Source organism: Phyllobates terribilis, unplaced genomic scaffold, assembly GCF_046119375.1.
Source record: "Phyllobates terribilis strain yellow unplaced genomic scaffold, ASM4611937v1 Scaffold_11__3_contigs__length_659146591, whole genome shotgun sequence".
Taxonomy (NCBI): Eukaryota; Metazoa; Chordata; class Amphibia; order Anura; family Dendrobatidae; genus Phyllobates; species Phyllobates terribilis.
Window position 1 is genome coordinate 549,538,877 of NW_027362771.1, and position 25,427 is coordinate 549,564,303.

The 25,427-nt window shown below is 48.2% G+C and overlaps 1 protein-coding gene across 4 annotated transcripts in view; it reads right to left on the reverse strand.

The window, feature by feature from the left end:
• Positions 1–24,247, reverse strand: part of SORBS3 (sorbin and SH3 domain containing 3) — a 104,570-nt gene extending 80,323 nt beyond the window's left edge. For 2 of the 4 annotated variants that reach the window (XM_073654037.1, XM_073654034.1), the window contains exons 1-7: positions 23,633–24,246; positions 23,439–23,555; positions 20,789–20,947; positions 19,162–19,222; positions 15,711–15,795; positions 14,113–14,641; positions 11,448–11,543 (exon numbers count right to left, since the gene is read on the reverse strand). In XM_073654037.1, coding sequence (XP_073510138.1) covers positions 11,448–11,543; positions 14,113–14,641; positions 15,711–15,795; positions 19,162–19,222; positions 20,789–20,947; positions 23,439–23,540 — 1,032 coding nt within the window. In that variant the 5' untranslated portion in view covers positions 23,541–23,555; positions 23,633–24,246. Of the gene's footprint in view, positions 1–11,447; positions 11,544–14,112; positions 14,642–15,710; positions 15,796–19,161; positions 19,223–20,788; positions 20,948–23,438; positions 23,556–23,632 lie in introns of all 4 variants that reach the window. The other 2 variants (XM_073654036.1, XM_073654035.1) reach the window with 2 other exon arrangements.
• Positions 24,248–25,427: the final 1,180 nt, after the last annotated feature.

Genomic DNA, 25,427 nt, shown 5'->3' on the forward strand with positions numbered 1-25,427 from the left:
GTATGAGGCACGCACACAGTATGAACCACGCACACAGTATGAGGCACGCACACAGTATGAGGCATGCACACAGTATGAACCACACACATAGTATGAGGCACGCACACAGTATGAGGTACGCACACAGTATGAGGCAGGCACACAGTATGAGGTACGCACACAGTATGAGGCACGCAAACAGTATGAGGCACGCACACAGTATGAGGCATGCACACAGTATGAGGCACGCGCACAGAGTATGAGGCACGCACACAGTATGAGGCACGCACAGACTATGAGGCACGCACACAGTATGAGGCACGCACACAGTATGAACCACGCACACAGTATGAGGCACGCACACAGTATGAGGCACGCACACAGTATGAACCACGCACACAGTATGAACCACGCACACAGTATGAGGCACGCGCACAGAGTATGAGGCACGCACACAGTATGAGGCACGCACACAGTATGAGGCATGCACACAGTATGAGGCACGCGCACACAGTATGAGGCACGCACACAGTATGAACCACGCACACAGTATGAACCACGCACACAGTATGAGGCACGCGCACAGAGTATGAGGCACGCACACAGTATGAACCACGCACACAGTATGAACCACGCACACAGTATGAGGCACGCGCACACAGTATGAGGCACGCACACAGTATGAACCACGCACACAGTATGAGGCACGCGCACAGAGTATGAGGCACGCACACAGTATGAGGCACGCACACAGTATGAGGCATGCACACAGTATGAACCACACACATAGTATGAGGCACGCACACAGTATGAGGTACCCACACAGTATGAGGCATGCACACAGTATGAGGTACGCACACAGTATGAGGCACGCAAACAGTATGAGGCACGCACACAGTATGAGGCACGCACACAGTATGAGGCACGCGCACAGAGTATGAGGCACGCACAGAGTATGAACCATGCACATAGTATGAGGCACGCACACAGTATCAGGTACGCACACAGTATGAGGCACGCACACAGTATGAGGCACGCGCACAGAGTATGAGGCACGCACACAGTATGAGGCACGTACACAGTATGAACCACACACACAGTATGAGGCACGCACACAGTGTGAGGTACACACACAGTATGAGGTACGCACACAGTATGAGGTACGCACACAGTATGAGGCACGCACACAGTATGAGGTACGCACACAGTATGAGGCACGCACACAGTATGGGGCACGCACACAGTATGAACCACACACACAGTATGAGGCACGCACACAGTATGAGGTACGCACACAGTATGAGGCACGCACACAGTATGGGGCACGCACATAGTATGAACCACGCACACAGTATGAGGTATGCACACAGTATGAGGCACGCACACAGTATGAGGCACGCACACAGTATGAGGCACGCACACAGTATGAGGCACGCACACAGTATGAGGTACGCATACAGGATGAGGCACGCACACAGTATGAGGCATGCACACAGTATGAGGCACGCACACAGTATGAGGTACGCACACAGTATGAAGCACGCACACAGTATGAGGCACGCACACAGTATGAGGCACGCACACAGTATGAGGCACGCACACAGTATGGGGCACGCACACAGTATGAGGTATGCACACAGTATGAAGCACGCACACAGTATGAGGCACGCACACAGTATGAGGCACGCACATAGTATGAGGCACGCACACAGTATGAGGTACGCACACAGTATGAGGCACGCACATAGTATGAGGCACGCAGACAGTATGAGGCACGCACACAGTATGAGGCACGCACATAGTATGAGGTATGCACACAGTATGAGGCACGCACACAGTATGAGGCACGCAGAGTATGAGGCACGCACACAGTATGAGGCACGCACATAATATGAGGCACGCACACAGTATGAGGCACGCACACAGTATGAGGGACGCACATAGTATGAGGCACGCACACAGTATGAGGCACGCACAGAGTATGAGGCACGCACAGAGTATGAGGCACGCACAGAGTATGAGGCACGCACACAGTATGAGGCACGCACACAGTATGAGGCACGCACACAGTATGAGGCACGCACATAATATGAGGCACGCACACAGTATGAACCACGCACACAGTATGAGGCACGCACACAGTATGAGGCACGCACATAATATGAGGCACGCACACAGTATGAGGCACGCACAGAGTATGAGGCACGCACACAGTATGAGGCACGCACAGAGTATGAGGCACGCATACAGTATGAGGCACGCACACAGTATGAGGCACGCACACAGTATGAGGCACGCACACAGTATGAGGGACGCACACAGTATGAAGCACGCACACAGTATGAGGCACGCACACAGTATGAGGCACGCACACAGTATGAGGGACGCACACAGTATGAAGCACGCACACAGTATGAGGCACGCACACAGTATGAGGCACGCACACAGTATGAAGCACGCACACAGTATGAGGCACGCACACAGTATGAGGCACGCACACAATATGAGGCACACACACAGTATGAGGTACGCACATAGTATGAACCACGCACACAGTATGAGGCACGCACACAGTATGAGGCACGCACACAGTATGAGGCACGCACATAGTATGAGGCACGCACACAGTATGAGGCACGCACACAGTATGAGGCACACACAGTATGAGGCAGGCACACAGTATGAACCACGCACACAGCATGAGGCACGCACACAGTATGAGGCACGCACACAGTATGAGGCACGCACATAGTATGAGGCATGCACATAGTATGAGGCACGCACACAGTATGAACCACGCACAGAGTATGAGGCACGCACACAGTATGAGGCACGCACACAGTATGAACCACGCACACAGTATGAGGCACGCACACAGTATGAACCACGCACACAGTATGAGGCACGCACACAGTATGAGGCACGCACACAGTATGAGGCACGCACACAGTATGAACCACGCACACAGTATGAGGCACGCACACAGTATGAACCACGCACACAGTATGAGGCACGCACACATTATGAGGCACGCACACAGTATGAGGCACGCACACAGTATGAGGCACGCACACAGTATGAGGCACGCACATAGTATGAGGCAAGCACACAGTATGAGGCACGCACACAGTATGAACCACGCACACAGTATGAGGCACGCACACAGTATGAGGCACGCACACAGTATGAGGCACGCACACAGTATGAGGCAGGCACACAGTATGAACCACGCACACAGTATGAGGCACGCACAGAGTATGAGGTACGCACACAGTATGAGGTACGCACATAGTATGAGGCAGGCACATAGTATGAGGCACGCACACAGTATGAGGCACACACACAGTATGAGGCACGCACATAGTATGAGGCAGGCACATAGTATGAGGCACGCACACAGTATGAGGCACACACACAGTATGAGGCACGCACATAGTATGAGGCAGGCACACAGTATGAACCACGCACACAGTATGAGGCATGCACACATTATGAGGCATGCACACAGTATGAGGCACGCACACAGTATGAGGCACGCACACAGTATGAGGCACGCACATAGTATGAGGCAGGCACATAGTATGAGGCACGCACACAGTATGAGGCACACACACAGTATGAGGCACGCACATAGTATGAGGCAGGCACACAGTATGAACCACGCACACAGTATGAGGCATGCACACATTATGAGGCATGCACACAGTATGAGGCACGCACACAGTATGAGGCACGCACACAGTATGAGGCACGCACACAGTATGAACCACGCACACAGTATGAGGCACGCACACAGTATGAGGCAGGCACACAGTATGAACCACGCACACAGTATGAGGCACGCACACAGTATGAGGCAGGCACACAGTATGAACCACGCACACAGTATGAGGCACGCACAGAGTATGAGGTACGCACACAGTATGAGGCAGGCACACAGTATGAGGCACGCACATAGTATGAGGTACGCACATAGTATGAGGCACGCACACAGTATGAGGCACGCACACAGTATGAGGTACGCACACAGTATGAGGCACGCACACAGTATGAGGTACGCACACAGTATGAGGCACGCACACAGTATGAGGTACGCACACAGTATGAGGCACGCACACAGTATGAGGCACATACACAGTATGAACCACGCACACAGTATGAGGCACGCACAGAGTATGAGGTACGCACACAGTATGAGGCACGCACACAGTATGAGGCACGCACATAGTATGAGGTACGCACATAGTATGAGGCACGCACACAGTATGAGGCACGCACACAGTATGAGGTACGCACACAGTATGAGGCACGCACACAGTATGAGGTACGCACACAGTATGAGGCACGCACACAGTATGAGGTACGCACACAGTATGAGGCACGCACACAGTATGAGGCACATACACAGTATGAACCACGCACACAGTATGAGGCACGCACACAGTATGAGGTACGCACACAGTATGAGGCACGCACACAGTATGAGGTACGCACACAGTATGAGGCACGCACACAGTATGAGGCACGCACACAGTATGAACCACGCACACAGTATGAGGCACGCACACAGTATGAGGCATGCACACAGTATGAACCACACACATAGTATGAGGCACGCACACAGTATGAGGTACGCACACAGTATGAGGCAGGCACACAGTATGAGGTACGCACACAGTATGAGGCACGCAAACAGTATGAGGCACGCACACAGTATGAGGCATGCACACAGTATGAGGCACGCGCACAGAGTATGAGGCACGCACACAGTATGAGGCACGCACAGACTATGAGGCACGCACACAGTATGAGGCACGCACACAGTATGAACCACGCACACAGTATGAGGCACGCACACAGTATGAGGCACGCACACAGTATGAACCACGCACACAGTATGAACCACGCACACAGTATGAGGCACGCGCACAGAGTATGAGGCACGCACACAGTATGAGGCACGCACACAGTATGAGGCATGCACACAGTATGAGGCACGCGCACACAGTATGAGGCACGCACACAGTATGAACCACGCACACAGTATGAACCACGCACACAGTATGAGGCACGCGCACAGAGTATGAGGCACGCACACAGTATGAACCACGCACACAGTATGAGGCACGCGCACACAGTATGAGGCACGCACACAGTATGAACCACGCACACAGTATGAGGCACGCGCACAGAGTATGAGGCACGCACACAGTATGAGGCACGCACACAGTATGAGGCATGCACACAGTATGAACCACACACATAGTATGAGGCACGCACACAGTATGAGGTACGCACACAGTATGAGGCATGCACACAGTATGAGGTACGCACACAGTATGAGGCACGCAAACAGTATGAGGCACGCACACAGTATGAGGCACGCACACAGTATGAGGCACGCGCACAGAGTATGAGGCACGCACAGAGTATGAACCATGCACATAGTATGAGGCACGCACACAGTATCAGGTACGCACACAGTATGAGGCACGCACACAGTATGAGGCACGCGCACAGAGTATGAGGCACGCACACAGTATGAGGCACGTACACAGTATGAACCACGCACACAGTATGAGGCACGCACACAGTGTGAGGTACACACACAGTATGAGGTACGCACACAGTATGAGGTACGCACACAGTATGAGGCACGCACACAGTATGAGGTACGCACACAGTATGAGGCACGCACACAGTATGGGGCACGCACACAGTATGAACCACACACACAGTATGAGGCACGCACACAGTATGAGGTACGCACACAGTATGAGGCACGCACACAGTATGGGGCACGCACATAGTATGAACCACGCACACAGTATGAGGTATGCACACAGTATGAGGCACGCACACAGTATGAGGCACGCACATAGTATGAGGCACGCACACAGTATGAGGCACGCACACAGTATGAGGTACGCATACAGGATGAGGCACGCACACAGTATGAGGCATGCACACAGTATGAGGCACGCACACAGTATGAGGTACGCACACAGTATGAAGCACGCACACAGTATGAGGCACGCACACAGTATGAGGCACGCACACAGTATGAGGCACGCACACAGTATGGGGCACGCACACAGTATGAGGTATGCACACAGTATGAAGCACGCACACAGTATGAGGCACGCACACAGTATGAGGCACGCACATAGTATGAGGCACGCACACAGTATGAGGTACGCACACAGTATGAGGCACGCACATAGTATGAGGCACGCAGACAGTATGAGGCACGCACACAGTATGAGGCACGCACATAGTATGAGGTATGCACACAGTATGAGGCACGCACACAGTATGAGGCATGCACATAGTATGAGGCACGCACACAGTATGAGGCACGCACACAGTATGAGGTACGCACACAGTATGAGGCACGCACACAGTATGAGGCACGCACATAGTATGAGGCACGCACACAGTATGAGGCACGCACATAGTATGAGGCACGCACACAGTATGAGGCACGCACATAGTATGAGGCACGCACACAGTATGAGGCACGCACACAGTATGAGGTACGCACACAGTATGAGGCACGCACACAGTATGAGGCACGCACATAGTATGAGGCACGCACACAGTATGAGGCACGCACATAGTATGAGGCACGCACACAGTATGAGGCACGCACACAGTATGAGGTACGCACACAGTATGAGGCACGCACACAGTATGAGGCACGCACATAGTATGAGGCACGCACACAGTATAAGGCATGCACATAGTATGAGGCACGCACACAGTATGAGGCACGCACATAGTATGAGGTATGCACACAGTATGAGGCACGCACACAGTATGAGGCACGCACATAGTATGAGGCAGGCACACAGTATGAGGCATGCACACAGTATGAACCACGCACACAGTATGAGGCACGCACACAGTATGAGGCACGCACATAGTATGAGGCACGCACACAGTATGAGGCACGCACATAGTATGAGGCACGCACATAGTATGAGGCACGCACACAGTATGAGGCACGCACATAGTATGAGGCACGCACACAGTATGAGGCACGCACACAGTATGAGGCACGCACATAGTATGAGGCATGCACACAGTATGAGGCACGCACACAATATGAGGCATGCACACAGTATGAGGCACGCACATAGTATGAGGCACGCACACAGTATGAGGCACGCACACAATATGAGGCACGCACACAGTATGAGGCACGCACATAGTATGAGGCACGCACACAGTATGAGGCACGCACACAATATGAGGCATGCACACAGTATGAGGCACGCACATAGTATGAGGCATGCACACAGTATGAGGCACGCACACAATATGAGGCATGCACACAGTATGAGGCACGCACATAGTATGAGGCACGCACACAGTATGAGGCACGCACACAATATGAGGCATGCACACAGTATGAGGCACGCACATAGTATGAGGCACGCACACAGTATGAGGCACGCACACAGTATGAGGCACGCACATAGTATGAGGCACGCACACAGTATGAGGCACGCACACAATATGAGGCACGCACATAGTATGAGGCATGCACACAGCATGAGGCACGCACACAGTATGAGGCACGCACACAGTATGAGGCACGCACACAGTATGATGACCCCATAATGCATTCCTCACAGTGCATTATGTATATTTTTTATTTTTATTTTTAAATGTTGACAGTTTTTTTTTCAAATCACAATCTGTATTAAAATATCAAAACTAGAAATATTGAAATTTTTATACTGGTCACTGGGCTAAGTTTAGACTCATAATTCCTGTCCTTTCAGACAGACTTTTCAGCAGGCTACTTATCAGCAGAGGCAGGACTGCAATGACTGATAACACTTCTGTACACAGCTGTTAACACAGGATCCACCATTCACAATAGGTGATGTCACAGCTTACTTCTTCCCCCTCCCGTACAATGACTGATAACACCTCTATACACAGCTGATAACATAGGATTCACCATTCACAATAGGTGATGTCACAGCTCACCGCCTCCCCCTCCTGTACAATGACTGATAACACCTCTATATACAGTAGATAACATAGGATCCACCATTCACAATAAGTGATGTCACAGCTCACCTCCTCCTCCTGTACAGTGACAGATAACACCTCTATATACAGTAGATAGCACAGGATTCACCATTCACAATTGGTGATGTCACAGCTCACCTCCTCCTCCTCCTGTGCAATGACTGATAACACCTCTATATAGAGTAGTTAACACAGGGTTCACCATTCACAATAGGTGATGTCACAGCTCACCTCCTCCACTTCCCGTCACAATTACCCTTGCACATAATCATTAGATGCTTTGATACAAAATATAAGATCAGAGTCAGATTATTGCTGCTAATGTACATGTGAATTTTCTGAAAGAACTGAAAGTTAAAGTCTAAAAATGCCCCAGTGACCGGTGTGAAAATTGCAAGATTTCTAATTGTTGTTTTTGCTACACATTGTGATATGAAAAAAAAAACTAATTTAACAGAAAACCTGTTGTGCATCCATTGGCTACAGGTGCAGTTAATATTAGGACATGTCCCCTCCAAATTCTGGAAAGTCCTGCTGATCAGGGATGATTAGGAGAAATAGGCTTTTCCTTGCTAAATAACATACAGTATATTGAATGTTCAGCAAATGTTACCAATTAGAGGTTTCTGCCACCTAATCTGAGAGCAGCATGATGTAGAGACAGAGACCCTGATTCCAGCAATGTGTCACTTACTGGGCTGTTTTGATAAAAGTTTTATCAACAGGAGATTATTACTAGAAGACTAGTAAACCTGCTGCCATGAAGTCCTCCATATTCATGAGCGCTGTACAACCCCATCCCCATCACTGATTGGCAGCTTTGTGCCTATGCATATAATTTTTCTGCATAGCGTTAATCCACAGATGTAGCAGGATGGCCTTTGTGCTATTGTAGGGCCCATAATGCAGAATAACAACTTGTTTACTAAGGGCATGTTCACATGTGTCAGGTTGGCAGGAAGCAAACCCAACACGTAATTACTACACGATCCAGAGTAGAAATCCACAGTTCGGATTCCTGCAATAGTTTCATAGTTGATAAGGCTGAAAAAAAAGATACCGGACCATTATGGCCAACCTATAATCTTAACATTTAACTGGAACATCTGAGAGACTCCCAGAAGAGGGGAAGACCTCCCAAGACTTGGGAACGGTCAGATAACCTCCCCGGCACTAACAAAAACACCCAAAGCAAGGCGTCTTGTGAGGTCCAATATCTCCATACTGGTATCTATCAATCTCCAGGATGCCAACCATCTAAAGGTGACAAACACATCCTAATGCAGGGGGGACAATTCATTTTCCCGAGGGGCCACATGAGAGACTGTGACTGTTATGGAGGACGAACCAATAGGCTGAAATTAATTCTGCTCAATATTAACATATTAATTATAATTATCATGTTATGTTAATATTAACTGTATCACTTAATATTGAGCAGAATTAAGTATGCAGACAGCCCCTTATATACTATATGAGCCTGCACACAGCCCCCCTATATACAGTATAAGCCCACACAGCCCCCCAATATGCTGTACGAGTCCACACAACCCCCCCTAGATACTGCATGAGTCCACACAGCACCCCTATATGCAGCATGAGCCCCCACACAGCTTCTTATATGCAGTATGAGTCCACACACAGCCTCTTATATACAGTATGAACCTACACACAGCCCCCTATATATAAGTCCACACAGCCCCCGATATACTGTACGAGTCCACACAGCCCCCCCGATATACTGTACAAGTCCACACAAACCCCCCATATACTGCATGAGTCCACACAACCCCCTATATGCAGCATGAGCCACCACTCAATCCCTTATATACAGTATGAGCCCACATGCAGCCCCTTTATATACAGTATGAGCACATTCACAGCCCCTTATATACAGTATGAACCCCCACACAGTCCCTCCTATATACAGTATAAGCCCCCATACACAGCCCCCTATATACAGTATGATTTCACACAGCCTCCCTATATATAGTATGAGCCCCCACACAGCCACCCTATATACAGTATGAGTCCACACACAGCTCCCTATATAAAATAAGAGCCCCATACAGCCCCCGTGTATACAGTATGAGTCCACATATAACCCTCCTATACACAATATGAGCCCTCACATAGCCCCCCTATATACAGTATGAGTCCACATATAACCCTCCTATACACAATATGAGCCCTCACATAGCCCCCTATATACAGTATGAGTCCACATATAACCCTCCTATACACAATATGAGCCCTCACATAGCCCCCCTATATACAGTATGAGTCCACATATAACCCTCCTATACACAATATGAGCCCTCACATAGCCCCCTATATACAGTATGAGTCCACATATAACCCTCCTATACACAATATGAGCCCTCACATAGCCCCCCTATATACAGTATGAGTCCACATATAACCCTCATATACACAATATGAGCCCTCACATAGCACCCCTATATACAGTATGAGTCCACATATAACCCTCCTATACACAATATGAGCCCTCACGTATACTGTATATAGGGGGCTATGTGAGGGCTCATATTGTGTATAGGAGGGTTATATGTGGATTCATACTGTGTATATAGGGGGCTGAGTCCACATATAACCCTCCTATACACAATATGAGCCCTTACATAGCCCCCTATATACAGAATGAGCCCCCACACAGCTTCCCTATATATAGTATGAGTCCACATGTAGCCCTCCTATGCACAATATGAGCCCTCACATAGCCCCCCTATATACAGACCCACATCCCACAGCCACACACATTCATACATCTGTACCCACTCTTTGCTGTGTGCACTGACGCTCTGCACAGCAGACACGTTGTAGTGACGTCACCGCGTCTGCTGTCTCAGCCGAATGGTGGAAGAAGGAGCCGGCTGCTCCATCCTCAACTATTGTATTGACCGCTATGTGCATCCTAAGGATACAGATAGAGGTGACATCGGGAGAGGGAGGCCGCATGGTGCGTCCCGTGGGCCACTGTTTTCAGCCCTTTGGACCTCACTTTGCCCAGGTCTGTCCTAATTTCTTGATCCACCAGGAGAGAGAAATACCCTTCAATGTGTAGTTTGTAGTGTAGATCATTTTCTCAGGTTGAGTCGGCCAAATATCTCTGCATCTACATAGTCAATCACTGAGCTCAGCGGCTTTGACAGATTTGACAGCATTGGCTCTGGAGGTCATGGATTGGCTGCAGTGTTGTCGACATCAGCGCTGCAGACAATATCAGACATTAGAAGTAGAGGCAGAGACTCAGCACTGGACTCAGGGAGGGTGAGTAAAGCAATTTTTTAAATAACAAATTGAAGCCAGTGAAGAGATGTTTTTCGAAACTGGAAAACCCCTTTAACCCCGTGCATTTGGCAGGAGAGGCTTCCGGCTATGGTGGGCTTGGCATTTCTTACCTCACACTGTTCTAGTGTTGCTTCAGGCTGTTTTCGTGCGTCCAGGTCTTTGTTCAGTTCCTCTGTGAAATTACGCAAATCAGTTTCCAGCTGCTCCTGTCAGATAATGGGAAGTAGACATATGTAGAAGTCTATGGAGTAATACACCTGCCATGAATTCTCAGAGTATTTTTCAAGGAAGTTGAGTTCCTTGCTTTGGTGGAAGAATCTCCTCACTCAAAATGCTGATCAAAGGGTGTCCTGTTTGTCAGACCTCCAGCGATCAGCTGTAAACTGTGGGAGAATCCAGCAGCAGGCGTTCAGTTTCCCTACAGCACCTCCACAGGAGAGATCAGGAATTACACCCTTTATATGGCAAAAATGAGATGTATGGACATGCTGAGTCCTCCAGAGCGAGAGATACTCTTTGTAGCCACTCTGTACTCTGGCTAGTGAATGAGGGTGAATATCTGGATAAAAAGGATGGGTTTGTGTTAATAAATAATAAAAAGGGATGAACTGTGTTGGAATGGGGTGGGGCAGGGCCGGCGTCAGCACCCGGCACACCCGGGCAAGTGCCGGGGCCCTGAGCAGGCAGGGGGGCCCACTCACCGTTGGGCACCCCGGCGCACTGTGGGACCCGTGAGCAGTGTGGTGCGGTGCCGGTGTCACCGCCCGCTCCCCCCTGCTTGCTCAGGGCCCCGTCACAATACTTACCCCTCCTCGTGCCTCCACAGCAGCTCCGGTCTCTTCCGCGGCTGCTGTACAGTGATGTCTCAGGTCAGAGGTGACGTCTTTACACCGCACTCTCTCCTGAGCCGTCACAGCGCAGAGCGGGAAGACGCCGGCAACGCGGCTGAGGAATCTGGAGCAGCGGCAGCAGGTGAGAAGTGAGGTGAGTATTTGATTTTTTTTTTATATGTATGGAGGCATGGGGCATTATATGGTGGGGGGGGGCAAGTGACATCCTGCATGGGGCATTGTATGGGGGGAGTGACATCCTGCATGGGGCATTATATGGGGGGGGGACAAGTGACATCTTGCATGGGGCATTGTATGGGGGGAGTGACATCCTGCATGGGGCATTATATGGGGGAGAGGTGACATCCTGCATGGGGCATTATATGGGGGGGTTACATCCTGCATGGGGCATTATATGGGGGGGAGAGGTGACCTCCTTCATGGGGCATTATATGTGGGGGTGACATCCTGCATGGGGCATTATATGGGGGGGGAGAGGTGACCTCCTTCATGGGGCATTATATGTGGGGATGACATCCTGCATGGGGCATTATATGGGGGGGAGAGGTGACATACTGCATGGGGCATTATATGGGGGGGTACCATCCTGCATGGGGCATTATATGGGGGGGTGACATCCTGCATGGGGCATTATATGGGGGGTGACATCCTGCATGGGGCATTATATGGGGGGTGACATCCCGCATCGGGCATTATATGAGGGGGGAGGTGACATCCTGCATGGTTCATTATATGGAGGGGAGAGGTGACATCCTGCATGGGGCATTATATGGTGGGGGAGAGGTGACATCCTGCATGGGACATTATATGGGGGGGGGGGGGGGAGTGACAACCTGCATGGGGCATTATATGGGGGGGGGAGATGACATCGTGCATGGGACATTATATGGGGGGGGGGAGGTGACATCCTGCATGGGGCATTATATGGGGGAGGAGGTGACATCCTGCATGGGGAATTATATGGGCGGGAGAGGTGACATCCTGCATGGGGCATAAGGGGGGGTGACATCTTGCATGGGGCATTATGTGGGGGCCAGTATTCTGTATGGAGCGTTGTAAGGGGGCCAGTATCCTCTATGGAGCGTTATATGGGGGCCAGTATCCTGTATGGAGCATTATATGGGGACTAGTATCCTATATGGAGGGTTATATGAGGACCAGTATTCTGCATGGAGCGTTATATGGGGGCCAGTATTCTGTATGGAACATTATATGGTGCCCATAATACTGTATGGAGGACTATACTATCCGGTCTGCACTGTGCGCTGTGAGGCTTCACCGGTTTCTGAGCTTTTGTAGAATTTACAATAGATATCGGTCATGTAATGTAAGAAGTGAAATCTTTGGCATTGTACTATATCTATATTTCTCTGCTGTATCTGTGCATCATGAATCGTGGTATGTGTTAAAGGGGCCACTGAGACTCTTTCACCCAGGGCCCACAAAAACCTGGAGCCGGTCCTGGGGTGGGGCCTAAAGGGGTTGTTCAATGAAAACAAGTTATCACGTGTCTGCAGATGTTAAAGGTTGTATGTTCTGTGGATTAATGGGAATCCCCGTGGTTGGACCTCCACCAATCAATAAGTTTTCACCTGACAACCCCTTTATATGTGGGCTTAATATATGGTGCTGATATGTCTATGCTAACGTTATATATCTAGATAAAATAAGTTCGATGAGAAAAAGCCCTATACATATTATGTAAAAGTGGGCTAAACCCGCTGATTTCAGCAGAATCGTCCAATCATTTAATGTGTATGTGGCCTCCTGACTCTCCCCTGACAGATTATGTTGGGTGAGATAAGGATAGGGGAGTTGGAATTCAATCACTGGGGCGCATTTTTTGGTCGGGACATAAACCACAGAGATAGATGACTAATATGCATGGCCTTTTTAAGTCCCAAAAATACAAAGATTTACTTACTAAGACCTTGGAAGTGGATCTCCTGGATTCCTTGGAGGTGGGACTTAAGATGAGTGTGCCAGAGGTAGGACTTGCTGATGAAGGATATTTAGACTTTTGCTTAACACTTTGAAGTGAGGTTGTTTCCTTATTATTTTGTGAAGTGTGTGAAGAATGACCAGGAAAAAATTGGTGTAGGCCAGATTCTGATGTTTTTTGCTTGTCTCCCGTCCTGGACAACACTTGGTGAGACGGCTGGATGTTGTAATTCTCTGTAGAGTGTGTGGTATCGGAGATATTGGTAAATTGTGACACTTTCGTGGAGTAGTGTTGAGATGTCTGCGATGGCTGGCGAGACGATGAATGTGGTAGAGAAGATCGTGATTTTGAGGAATCTGAAGATGTTTCAGCTTTTAGGGTGCTGATGGCCATGTTCGGTGATTCCCTAATGTTGGACTCTACTGTTATATGTAAATGTGAAGGCTCTTGTCCTCTTATGTTGAATCGATCCTCCAGCTCAGGTTTCCCATTACTTTCATCTGTTCTAAACCTACGACCAGAAAGCAAAAATCTCAGCAATTTTTCTAATAAAAAATGGTCACACAACGTGAGACTTTCTACATAATTGAGTAGATGGAAGATTCCCTGAAGAGTCTATATGATGTGACCTCCTTTACACATTAGATCGTGAATTCTCAGAATATTGAAGAAAGTATTACTAAGGGCTTTGGCATAGCTGTAGCTGTGCAGAAGGAGTAGTCTCACCAGGGTCCTGAGGAGGTCCATAGGCCTCTGTGACTCGTACTTGGAACCAATATTGTAAATGGCACATATTAGGTGGAGGTCATGGCAGCACGGTTAGAACAAAGAGAAAGACCTCGCTCATCCACTGTGAGAGGGGCTGTAGAGGGTTGTGGATTCCCATTATGCATGCTTGGATCCCTCAACTCAGAAGTTTGGGCTTGACTACTCTTAGAAAGTCGGGCCCTTTCGGAAGACATCAGGGACCCTTCTGAGCAATCTGGTTTATAGATAATATTTTTTTTTTAAAAATCACCAACCTGGTGTTGCCCACTCTTTTAAGGCAGCCCCAGATTGGCGATAGGCCCTCTTTAATCTAAAGGAGCTGTCTCATAAACAGTATTTATCACCTATCCACAGTACTGATAATATACGTATGATCACTTGGGTCCAGCTGCTGGCACCCCCACAGATCCTTAGAATGTGGGACCTAAAAACGTCCTTGTGAATGAATGAGTTTTGGGCATGTGTGAACACCACGCCAATAGGTAATAAATGGAGCAATGGTTGCATATCCTCCCCACCTCTCGAGTCACACAGGGAACTTTGAGACTTCCGATCTCAAGATTGGTTGGGAATTTGACTTAAGTCGAAATGAGTGAACTTCTGAACATTATCCTGCCATGCCAATTATTTATTTGGAATCTAAATAAAGACAAACATGCTTTTACATGAGATGCCAGTTTCTCTTTTTTGATAGTGGACCTAATATGGTTGAGCTACCAAAAACTTTTTAGCTGTACTGTAGACACCATTCCTCACACACAATAATAAAATATAGACATGTAAAAGTCCTGCATCATTAACATATCACTTACTTGGATTTATTTGATTGAGTGAAAGCTTCTTTATGGTGATCTTCAGATTTTGTCCAATTACTGTCACCATCGCTTTCTTCAGAATCTGGAGAAAACAAAATTCTTATGTGCAATTTGTTCGTCCAATGAGTATATGGAACAAATACAGTCATACCGTTCCGTGCCCAGGGCTGTCACATGAAAGTAATGGGCTATCAGGGTTGAGTGGTATTATCGACTACGCCACCTGTGGTGTCTGGTGATGGCCACCAGCGCTGCTAGCAGTCCTCTGAGGCTGGATGTAGTGGCAGCAGGCGATGTTATAACTCCCCACAGGCGGAGCAGGGCCTCAGGGCAGATGTGACAGGAGGATGGGGAGAGTAGTCCTGGGTCACTCAGGTGCTGTGTGGTGCAGTGCAGAAATGAAGGAACCAGAGGCCATAGGGATAGTCTTCCAGGTCTTTTACTCACAGTTCTTTTAAGCAGCGGCAAGGCTTCTCCCTGCTCCTCACGGATCACTGCGGCCACCAGGGATGAGGACTCAGCGCATCCAAGGAATTCAGGTACCTCGATCAGGACCCTCCGAGTGTTCCTAAGAGTCCCCTTTGAACCTCTCCTGTGTGTGTGCGTGCAAAGGCTGGGTCCCACTGGATAAACGCAGGTAGAGGGGTACAGGTGGCGTAGGCCGCTTCATCTGTATCCCTCCCGGGATCCACTAAGCCTCCGGGCTTTTCTGACTGAGACATGGAGTAACAAAGTCAGATATCGGGGGCCGGTCACCCCTCTTGCAGCAGGAGTCCCTCTGGCAGGGCCAGAATGGAGAGTACAGGTGGCGTACAACGCTCCGTCTGTGCTCCCTGGGATCCTTTTGCTTGTGGAGCTGTCACTAAAGCTCCCAACCTTCTCAAGCAAGGGAACTTGACCGGGATAGAGACACTGTTAACTCCTTCCTGCTCCTCGTGTCAAGGTCAGGGCACGAGGACCGTGTATCTTCAGCACACTGCAGGCTCCTACACAAGGCCACTGTCAGCTGCAAAGACCACAATCAAAGAACCTTGTGCTTAAGATGGCTGGGTAATATATATGAAACTATGTGTGCAAACTAAAACTGTGTTCTACCCTTCACCCACATGGTTCCCCTAACTTTTGGTTCCCCACACTTGTGATCCTGCTGAGGCAGCACTATGGTGCATACTAGCCTCCCATAGGTCAGGAGTGTGTAGTGTTGAATGCAGATTCAGGGTCCTGACCAGTGCACCTTCCTTACCTGGGTGAGGAGACACTACACCTGCTGACAGGCTGCAGTATCCCCCCTTGTGGCGACTGAACCTTCAGGGGCGCCACAATTGCAATCACAAATTCTTTGGTATTATTATCTTCATTTAATTTGTCTTCAATGGAAAAACACAAAAAGAAAAATTGGATATAATTCCACACCAAACCTAAAAAAGGGGGTGGACAAAAGTATTGGCACTGTTTGAAAAATCATGTGATGCTTCTCTAATTCGTGTAATTAACAGCACCTGTAACTTACCTGTGGCACCTAACAGGTGTTGGCAATAACTAAATCACACTTGCAGCCAGTTAACATGGATTAAAGTTGACTCAACCTCTGTCCTGTGTCCTTGTGTGTACCACATTGAGCATGGAGAAAAGAAAGAAGACCAAAGAACTGTCTGGGGACTTGAGAAACCAAATTGTAAGGAAGCATGAGCAATCTCAAGGCTACAAGTCCATCTCCAAAGACCTGAATGTTCCTGTGTCTTCCGTGCGCAGTGTCATCAAGAAGTTTAAAGCCCATGGCACTGTGGCTAACCTCCCTAGATGTGGACGGAAAAGAAAAATTGACGAGAGATTTCAACGCAAGATTGTGCAGATGGTGGATAAAGAACCTCGACTAACATCCAAACAAGTTCAAGCTGCCCTGCAGTCCGAGGGTACAACAGTGTCAACCCGTACTATCCGTCGGCGTCTGAATGAAAAGGGACTGTATGGTAGGATACCCAGGAAGACCCCACTTCTTACCCCGAGACATAAAAAAGCCAGGCTGGAGTTTGCCGAAACTTACCTGAGAAAGTCTAAAACATTTTAGAAGAATGTTCTCTGGTCAGATGAGACAAAAGTCGAGCTTTTTGGGAAAAAGCATCAACATAGAGTGTACAGGAAAAAAAAAGAGGCATTCAAAGAAAAGAACACGGTCCCTACAGTCAAACATGGCGGAGGTTCCCTGATGTTTTGGGGTTGCTTTGCTGCCTCTGGCACTGGACTGCTTGACCGTGTGCATGGCATAATGAAGTCTGAAGACTACCAACAAATTTTGCAGCATAATGTAGGGCCCAGTGTGAGAAAGCTGGGTCTCCCTCAGAGGTCATGGGTCTTCCAGCAGGACAATGACCCAAAACACACTTCCAAAAGCACTATAAAATGGTTTGAGAGAAAGCACTGGAGACTTCTAAGGTGGCCAGCAATGAGTCCAGACCTGAATCCCATAGAACACCTGTGGAGAGATCTCAAAATGGCAGTTTGGAGAAGGCACCCTTCAAATATCAGGGACCTGGAGCAGTTTGCCAAAGAAGAATGGTCTACAATTCCAGCAGAGTATTGTAAGAAACTCATTGATGGTTACCGGAAGCGGTTGTTCGCAGTTATTTTGGCTAAAGGTTGTGCAACCAAGTATTAGGCTGAAGGTGCCAATACTTTTGTCTGGCCCATTTTTGGAGTTTTGTGTGAAATGATAAATTGATTTGATTTTTGCTTCATTCTCTTTTGTGTTTTTTCCTTGCAAGCAAATTAAATGAAGATAATAATACCAAAGAATTTGTGATTGCAATAATTTTCAGGAAGAAACGGAGTATTATCTGACAGAATTGCAGGGGTGCCAATACTTTTGGCCACAACTGTAGTTGCCCCGATAATAATCAATTTGGCCCCTTTGGTTATGTGTGCCTGACTGCCGCACATAGATCTTTTTGCACATTTGTTCCTCTAACAGAACAGACAAATGGAATGTATGGAAATGTGAACACAGCCTTACTGTAATTACATCAGTATTTTTAAAAAAATATAATACATGTGCTTGGAAACTAAGGAGTTCAAATTTTAGATCGGCAGCAGCAACCCGGAGTGTTAAAGTTAGGGGATGCAAAATATTTGCCTTGCGCCGAGCACTGGGAACTCACTCTATGCCACTGCTTGACACTTATTTCTCTGATAATTATGCAGAGCAGCCTAAAGACATGCACCCAAGGAATATTGGAAGGCATGCCCCCCAAAAACATGAAAATATTGGACTGTAAATAAAAAGTCCCATATCTCTGCAACTGTATGGCGGAAAAAAATGAAATACTCAGAAGATCAACAGGGTAAAAAACAAAACAAAAAAAACGCCCACTTTTGACAAGATGACTGGTCCTTTTAAAAGTTAGATTTGGGATTTTTTTTACATCCGTACAGAACATTGGAATCCACTGACCTGACATTTGGTGCAGAACCTTGTACATGTTTTTGTACCATTCCCGGGGCTTGTCGACACTCTAGAAGAACATAAAGGAAGTTAAAGGGTAATTGTACTCTCCAATATTTTATTAGAATATGTACAAGAGGAAGGACACTATCTCTGGCTATTGTTTGACTTGTATTCTGCATTTTTACCAGTTTTCCCCTTTTGAAGGCTCTATCTCTTAAATAGCAGTTGACTCTGGGCTGATGGGAAGAGACTAGCTGGTATGATCGCTCCCATACAAAACACAGTACATCACACAGGGAGGGATTCCTGTTCTTCATTCCTTTTTTAGCACACAGTGAGAAGCAGCAGCAAGGAGGACAATATATAGTGGTAATGTATATGTGAATCAAGCTCCAAGGTGAGGTAAAAGACTTGTTAGAAAGCTCAGCACAATCTTTCTGTGTCTCTCTCTGTCTGTTTCTTCATAATAAGCGGTGTAACTGGTGTAACCTCACTGTTGTGGCAGTCCGTCTTGTCTGAGTGGATGATGAATTCACAAGACAGGGGAAAATGAAGAAGTGGCTCATAAGTGGAGGAGGAAGCAGATGCCTCAGCTATATATTACTTCTGCGGAGGCAAGTCACTGGTACTTGTGTGGTGCAAGGTTTCTGCACGCTGGAGAACACTAGGAGCGGAAGTACCAGTGAGTCACCGGTGCCAGCGCAGAAGGCACGTGAAGCCTATGCCCATTGGAGGGCGGAACACTCGAGAGGAACGCTGGGAGATGGAATGCGCGGGTGCGAGATTTCCGGGCAAGCACCCAACATGACAGGGACAAAGTGACACTGTGAGAGGCGATACATAGGATAATGTGGTGTGGAGGCAGAGTCATCTTCCGGGCAGCGTCCTCCCCATAGCCTGGAAGAACGCATATACATAATATAAGAGAATTTCTCAACAACAAGACATCTGATATGAGGCATACAGGTAGGAATTTTTTCAGTACTCTATAATCTGTATGCCCATATTAATAGGTTAGATCACTCAAATGTGGTGACAGATTCCCTTTAGCTTTGCTAGACAGTAATAATGAGTAATGCTGTTTGTTCTTTTGCTTTATGATGTAACCCTGTTATGTTGTATAATCTTCAATAAAACAATATAAGAAAAAAAATGATAGCGCTTATATAGATCCCACCCCACACCGGGGCCACACAGTGGCGCCACTTTGCTCAACATCAAATACTAATGTTAGTATATTACAGAGTAGCTAAATGCTCGTTAATGTTTTTTGCTGTTCTTTTGATTTCCGATTGCTGTGGACCCCCACCGATTGCTCAAAACCACCTTGGGAGGTGCAGAGCGCAGGAGCACAGGTCCGGCCTGAGCCTGCACACAGAGCGGAGCAGCTCTCTATTGTGCCTGTACTCTGTGTGCCCACTCAGGCAGAAGCACACTTATGGGTCGTTTTTGAGCAATCAGTTGGGGTTTCAGGACCAGGACCCCCACCGATCTGCTTGCAATTAAATGAGTCCACTGTGGATATATTACATAGCTATTTAAGTGCAAGTATTGTAACTTTGCAGTAGCCAGGTTTTAGCATAGTGCATAACATAATGGACATATTTAGTGGACTGGAGCATACTTGACTTACAGATCTGGAGGCGAAGGGCATCCCATCCTCATCTGTTGGTCCAATACCCTCATAGCGAATCCACCGCCTCTCTATATGTGGGCTTGGACTGTCCCGACTGTCCTCAGTAAGTACCATTGTGGCCTTGTAGAAGAGATCGCCCTGGTCAGGTCTGTCCTGCTGAGTAATATCATGGCAGAATAATACTGGGTGAAATCAACATGAAATCTCAAGATGAAATCATTGATCGCCCAAATGATCATTCATATGAATCATTTTTCCTGATCAATGTGCAGTCCGCCTGGTAGATAATCCACCCATGCAGACTATGACTAACAGAGGGTTTTGTATAAGCAATCTCACACATTATCATTCCTATGAAACTCTCACAATAATTGCTATATGTACTTATTGCTATAAGTAAATGAGCCTCCATCTGTTGGCTTCATCGGTCGGCGCTTGTTGTGACAATTTATTGCTCTGCTTAAAAGCACCTTTAGATGAATATTGAAAAAGAGCAAATGGATCTGATATATCCAGATAGCTCTGAATTGCTCTGCAATATGGTGAATTCAACAAGCAACCTACGGCCCCCTCATCTGACGTGCACAGTATTGTTCTCATGGGCACAAGAAATATTGGTCCATTGTTAGGTCAGATGATGTTCTGCGCTTGACCTTCTATTGTCAAGGGCAGACCCGGGCAAAATGCGGCCAGCGGGCCAAATCCGCAGCCTCGGGATGCAGACAACGGTGAATAAATTGGTGGAGGACGGCTGTCGGCCCCTGCTTCCAGCTTGTGTGAGACAACTGCCATGATGAAGTTATTTCATCGCGTCAGCTGAGCACTGAGGAGAGTCAGTGCACCGGAGAGAGGAACAGAGTGCCGGGTGACCTGGAGTGAGGCGAGTATGTGGTGTTTTTTTCATGTGTATGGGATGTCTGTATGTACAAAAAAGGCTATGTGGGGCTCACACTGTATATAGGAGGCTATGTGGGGCTCACATTGTATATAGGAGGCTATGTGGAGTTCACATTTTATATAGGGAGGTTATGTGGGGCTCACGTTGTATATGGGAGGCTATAAGGGGCTCATACTATATATGGAGGCTATGTGGGGCTCATACTGTATATAGGGAGGCTATGTGAGACTTATGCTGTATATGGGAGACTATGTGGGGCTCATACTGCATATAGGGAGGCTATGTAGGGCTCACGCTGTATATGGGCTTTGTGGGGGCTCATACTGTATATAGGGAGACTATGTGAGGGCTCATGCTGTATATGAAAGGTTTTGTGGGGCTCACGGTGTATATCAGAGGCTATGTGGTGCTCACGCAGTATATGGGAGGCTATGTGGGGCTCACATTGTATATTAGACGCTATGTGTGGCTTGCGCTTTATATGAGAGACTATATGGGGCTCACGCTGTATATGAGAGGCTATGTGGGGTTCGCGCTGTATATGAGAGGCTATGAGAGACTATGTGGGGCTCTTGCTGTATATGAGAGGCTATGTGGGGCTCACGCTTTATATGAGAGGCTATGTTAGGCTCACACTGTATATGAGAGGCTATGTGATGCTCACGCTGTATATAGGAGGCTGTGTGGAGCTCATGCTGTATATAGGAGGCTATATGGGGCTCACGCTGTATATGAGAGGCTATGTGAAGCTCACGCTGTATATAGGAGGCTATGTGGGGGCTCATACTGTATACAGGGGGCTATGTGAGAGCTCTGGTGGTATATAGGGGGCTGTGTGTTGGCTCATACGTTATATAGCGGTATGTCAGCATACTTAATTATGCTCAATATTAAGTGATACAATTAATATAAAATACTTATAATTAATATGTTAATATTAATATTGAGATGAATTCATTTCAGCCTATTGGTTCGGCCCTCCACAAGTCATGGTCTCATGTGGCCATCTTAGGAAAATGAATTGCCCACCCCTGGTCAAGGGGTTACCGTTTGTCTCTGTGGAGACTTTTAGGAAAGACAATGCTAGATCGCCTTTTATGGTTGCTTCATATTAAGTAATGGTACAATACTTAGGTCATATACTGCACATGAAAACACGTCATCTAACGTCTTGTCACCACTTGCACCAACAGCTTCAAGCAGTGCCCAAATACCGTCATCATACAGCTGCCTAAATAATTGTTCACTATTAATAAAGATGGAAAATGCAGCATAGAGGATTGAGAATAAAGTGTGGAATTAGGGGTGCAAGCCCCGATTTACCAGGCCAACCGAGCCAGTTGTGCCCCTTTTAATGGGTAACGCACCCATTAGCCATATCTGCTGACCCCACAGTATGGAACAACACCAATAAAGCTGGTCCTAACCTACAGGGGAAATACACTTTGTCAATATCAGGGAACATTTATTGCTATTCTGATATCAGTAATTAGTCTTCATACGACAAACAATCAGATCTGGCTCGATTGGATGGAGCAAAGAGTCAGATATAAGTCAATCGGATCATATAGTAAATGCTGAGGTCAGACCCTCCTATAAGAAGTGCTGGCAGGAATGTTAATCTGATTGCACTAAAGCTTTGTATCTATGGGCAGGTTTAACTTCTACTACATATTACAATCCTGACATGACACGGGGGGCATCTAACCCTTCATATAAGAGCATTGCGGTTATGCCTCGCCACCTTACCGTATGTGCATTGTAGGTCTGTGGAGCCCCCCAGTTCTGTCTCCTCTGCAGGTGAGGGGGGATGAAGTCATCCAATGATAAAGGCAGTTCTGCGGTGTCCATCCCTTGCAGCGCCTCCTGTTGGTGGTGTCAGAATACATATATGAGCCTTTTGCCAAACCATAGGGAGGTATGTGCTGTCATAGATGTCTCACCTGTGCATGTACAGCTCCTATATGGGATTTCTATGCACAATGCCGCGGCTCATGATCTCACTCCACTGTCCTGAAGGGCTGCCACTCCATTCCTCCAGACGATCGCCCACGTCACCGCCATACAAGATCTCTGGACCCACACACTTCTCTGAATACACAGCAGATGTCTATTCTTCAAAGTGAAAACGTACACACACCCCGCACTATAGTGCTTGAGCACACCCCATAGTACTGCACACACACCCTCCTCCTGCCCGGCCGGTGCCACACAACACACCCACCCCCTGAACTCTGCCCTAAGAGCCCAGATAACTAATTAACAGGGGAGGGAGGCAGGAGAGATCTGCAATACAAGGTGAAGGCAGGGGAGACAGGCAGGCAGGGGAGACAGGCAGGCAGAGGAGACAGGCAGGCAGGGGATACAGGCAGGGGAGACAGGCAGGCAGGGGAGACAGGCAGGCAGAGGAGACAGGCAGGCAGGGGAGACAGGCAGAGGAGACAGGCAGGCAGGGGAGACAGGCAGGCAGGGAACAGGTACCACTACAGAGGGAAGATGGGAGCGATGGAAGGAGGAAAGGAATGATGGAAAGTGGGAGAAAGAGAATGCACTGAAGAATGTGTCAGGGAGGAGAAGCACACAGTGACTCAGTAGAGAAAAAAAGTCTCTGAGGGATAAGCCTGGCAAAGGAAAGAATGACTGCAGAGAGCCAGATACATTGTAAATGAAGATAACAGAGAGCAGTAGAGCAGGGGTTATAATTACCGCATGGAAAACCCTTATAGCTGCAAGGTTCTGCATCCAAGTAACATAAAGTTTCCAAACTTTCAACATATGCATGTATAGCAATTATGACGCGCCCCCTGGGCCGTGGGGGGGCACCCGGAGCCGGGCCTTTAGACACTGGGGGTTGTAGTCACCGTGGCGGCGACCCGGTCCGTGACCCAGGGCGGTCAAACCAGGGTAGTTTATGTATAGTCCGACTACGCCACCTGTGGAATGCGGTTATTGGGAACCGCCGCTGCGGAGCAGTCCGCTGAAGCTGGTGGTATGTGCAGCAAGGTGATGTAACTCCCCACAGGAAGAGTGTAGCTTCAAGGCAGCGCGTATGGATGATGATGGTAGTAGTGCAGGGTATCGGTAATAACAACACGGAGTCTCTGTAGTGCAGTCTCAGGGTCTTTACTCACTGTTATTACTTTCCAAGTCAAAGACGTCCAGGCGACTTCCCCCGTCGTGCTGTGCGTACTCGGTGAGGGGCTCGGTCCACCCTCAGGTATTTCCAGAGCACTTATCATGACCCTATTCTGTGTACCTTCTTCTGGCCTCTTCCTGCACCTCACACCCAGCGCCACTTCTATCTGGTACCCTCGGGCCTTAGCGGGCGACGTATGTTCCGTCCCCTGGTCCTATGTGGCTACCTTCTTAGTGCAACTGGTGTGTATTATGGCTACAGCACGTTAAATACTGCAGCCGCCGGTTTCTAGTTGAGCCTTGCTGTTCTCCACTAGTTGAGGGATCCGGTTCCCTATTCTGACTTGACCCCTCTACCTCCTGGTAGCAGCGGGCGTACGGGTGGCCTTCTGCACGGCCCGTACCCCTAGGGTCCCTTCTGGAGCCTTCCTGCTCCCTCTCCTTCTCCCAGGCTTAGGCCTCCTGGATAGGCCCGCCTGTGGAGCACAGCTCATACAGAGCCTCTGCTTCCTGTCACTTCTCCTCAGTCTGTCTCCTCTCTGTAAGATGGCTACTCTCTTTTATATCTTTCACTATGTGCTCCCCTTAACTACGTCCTCCACC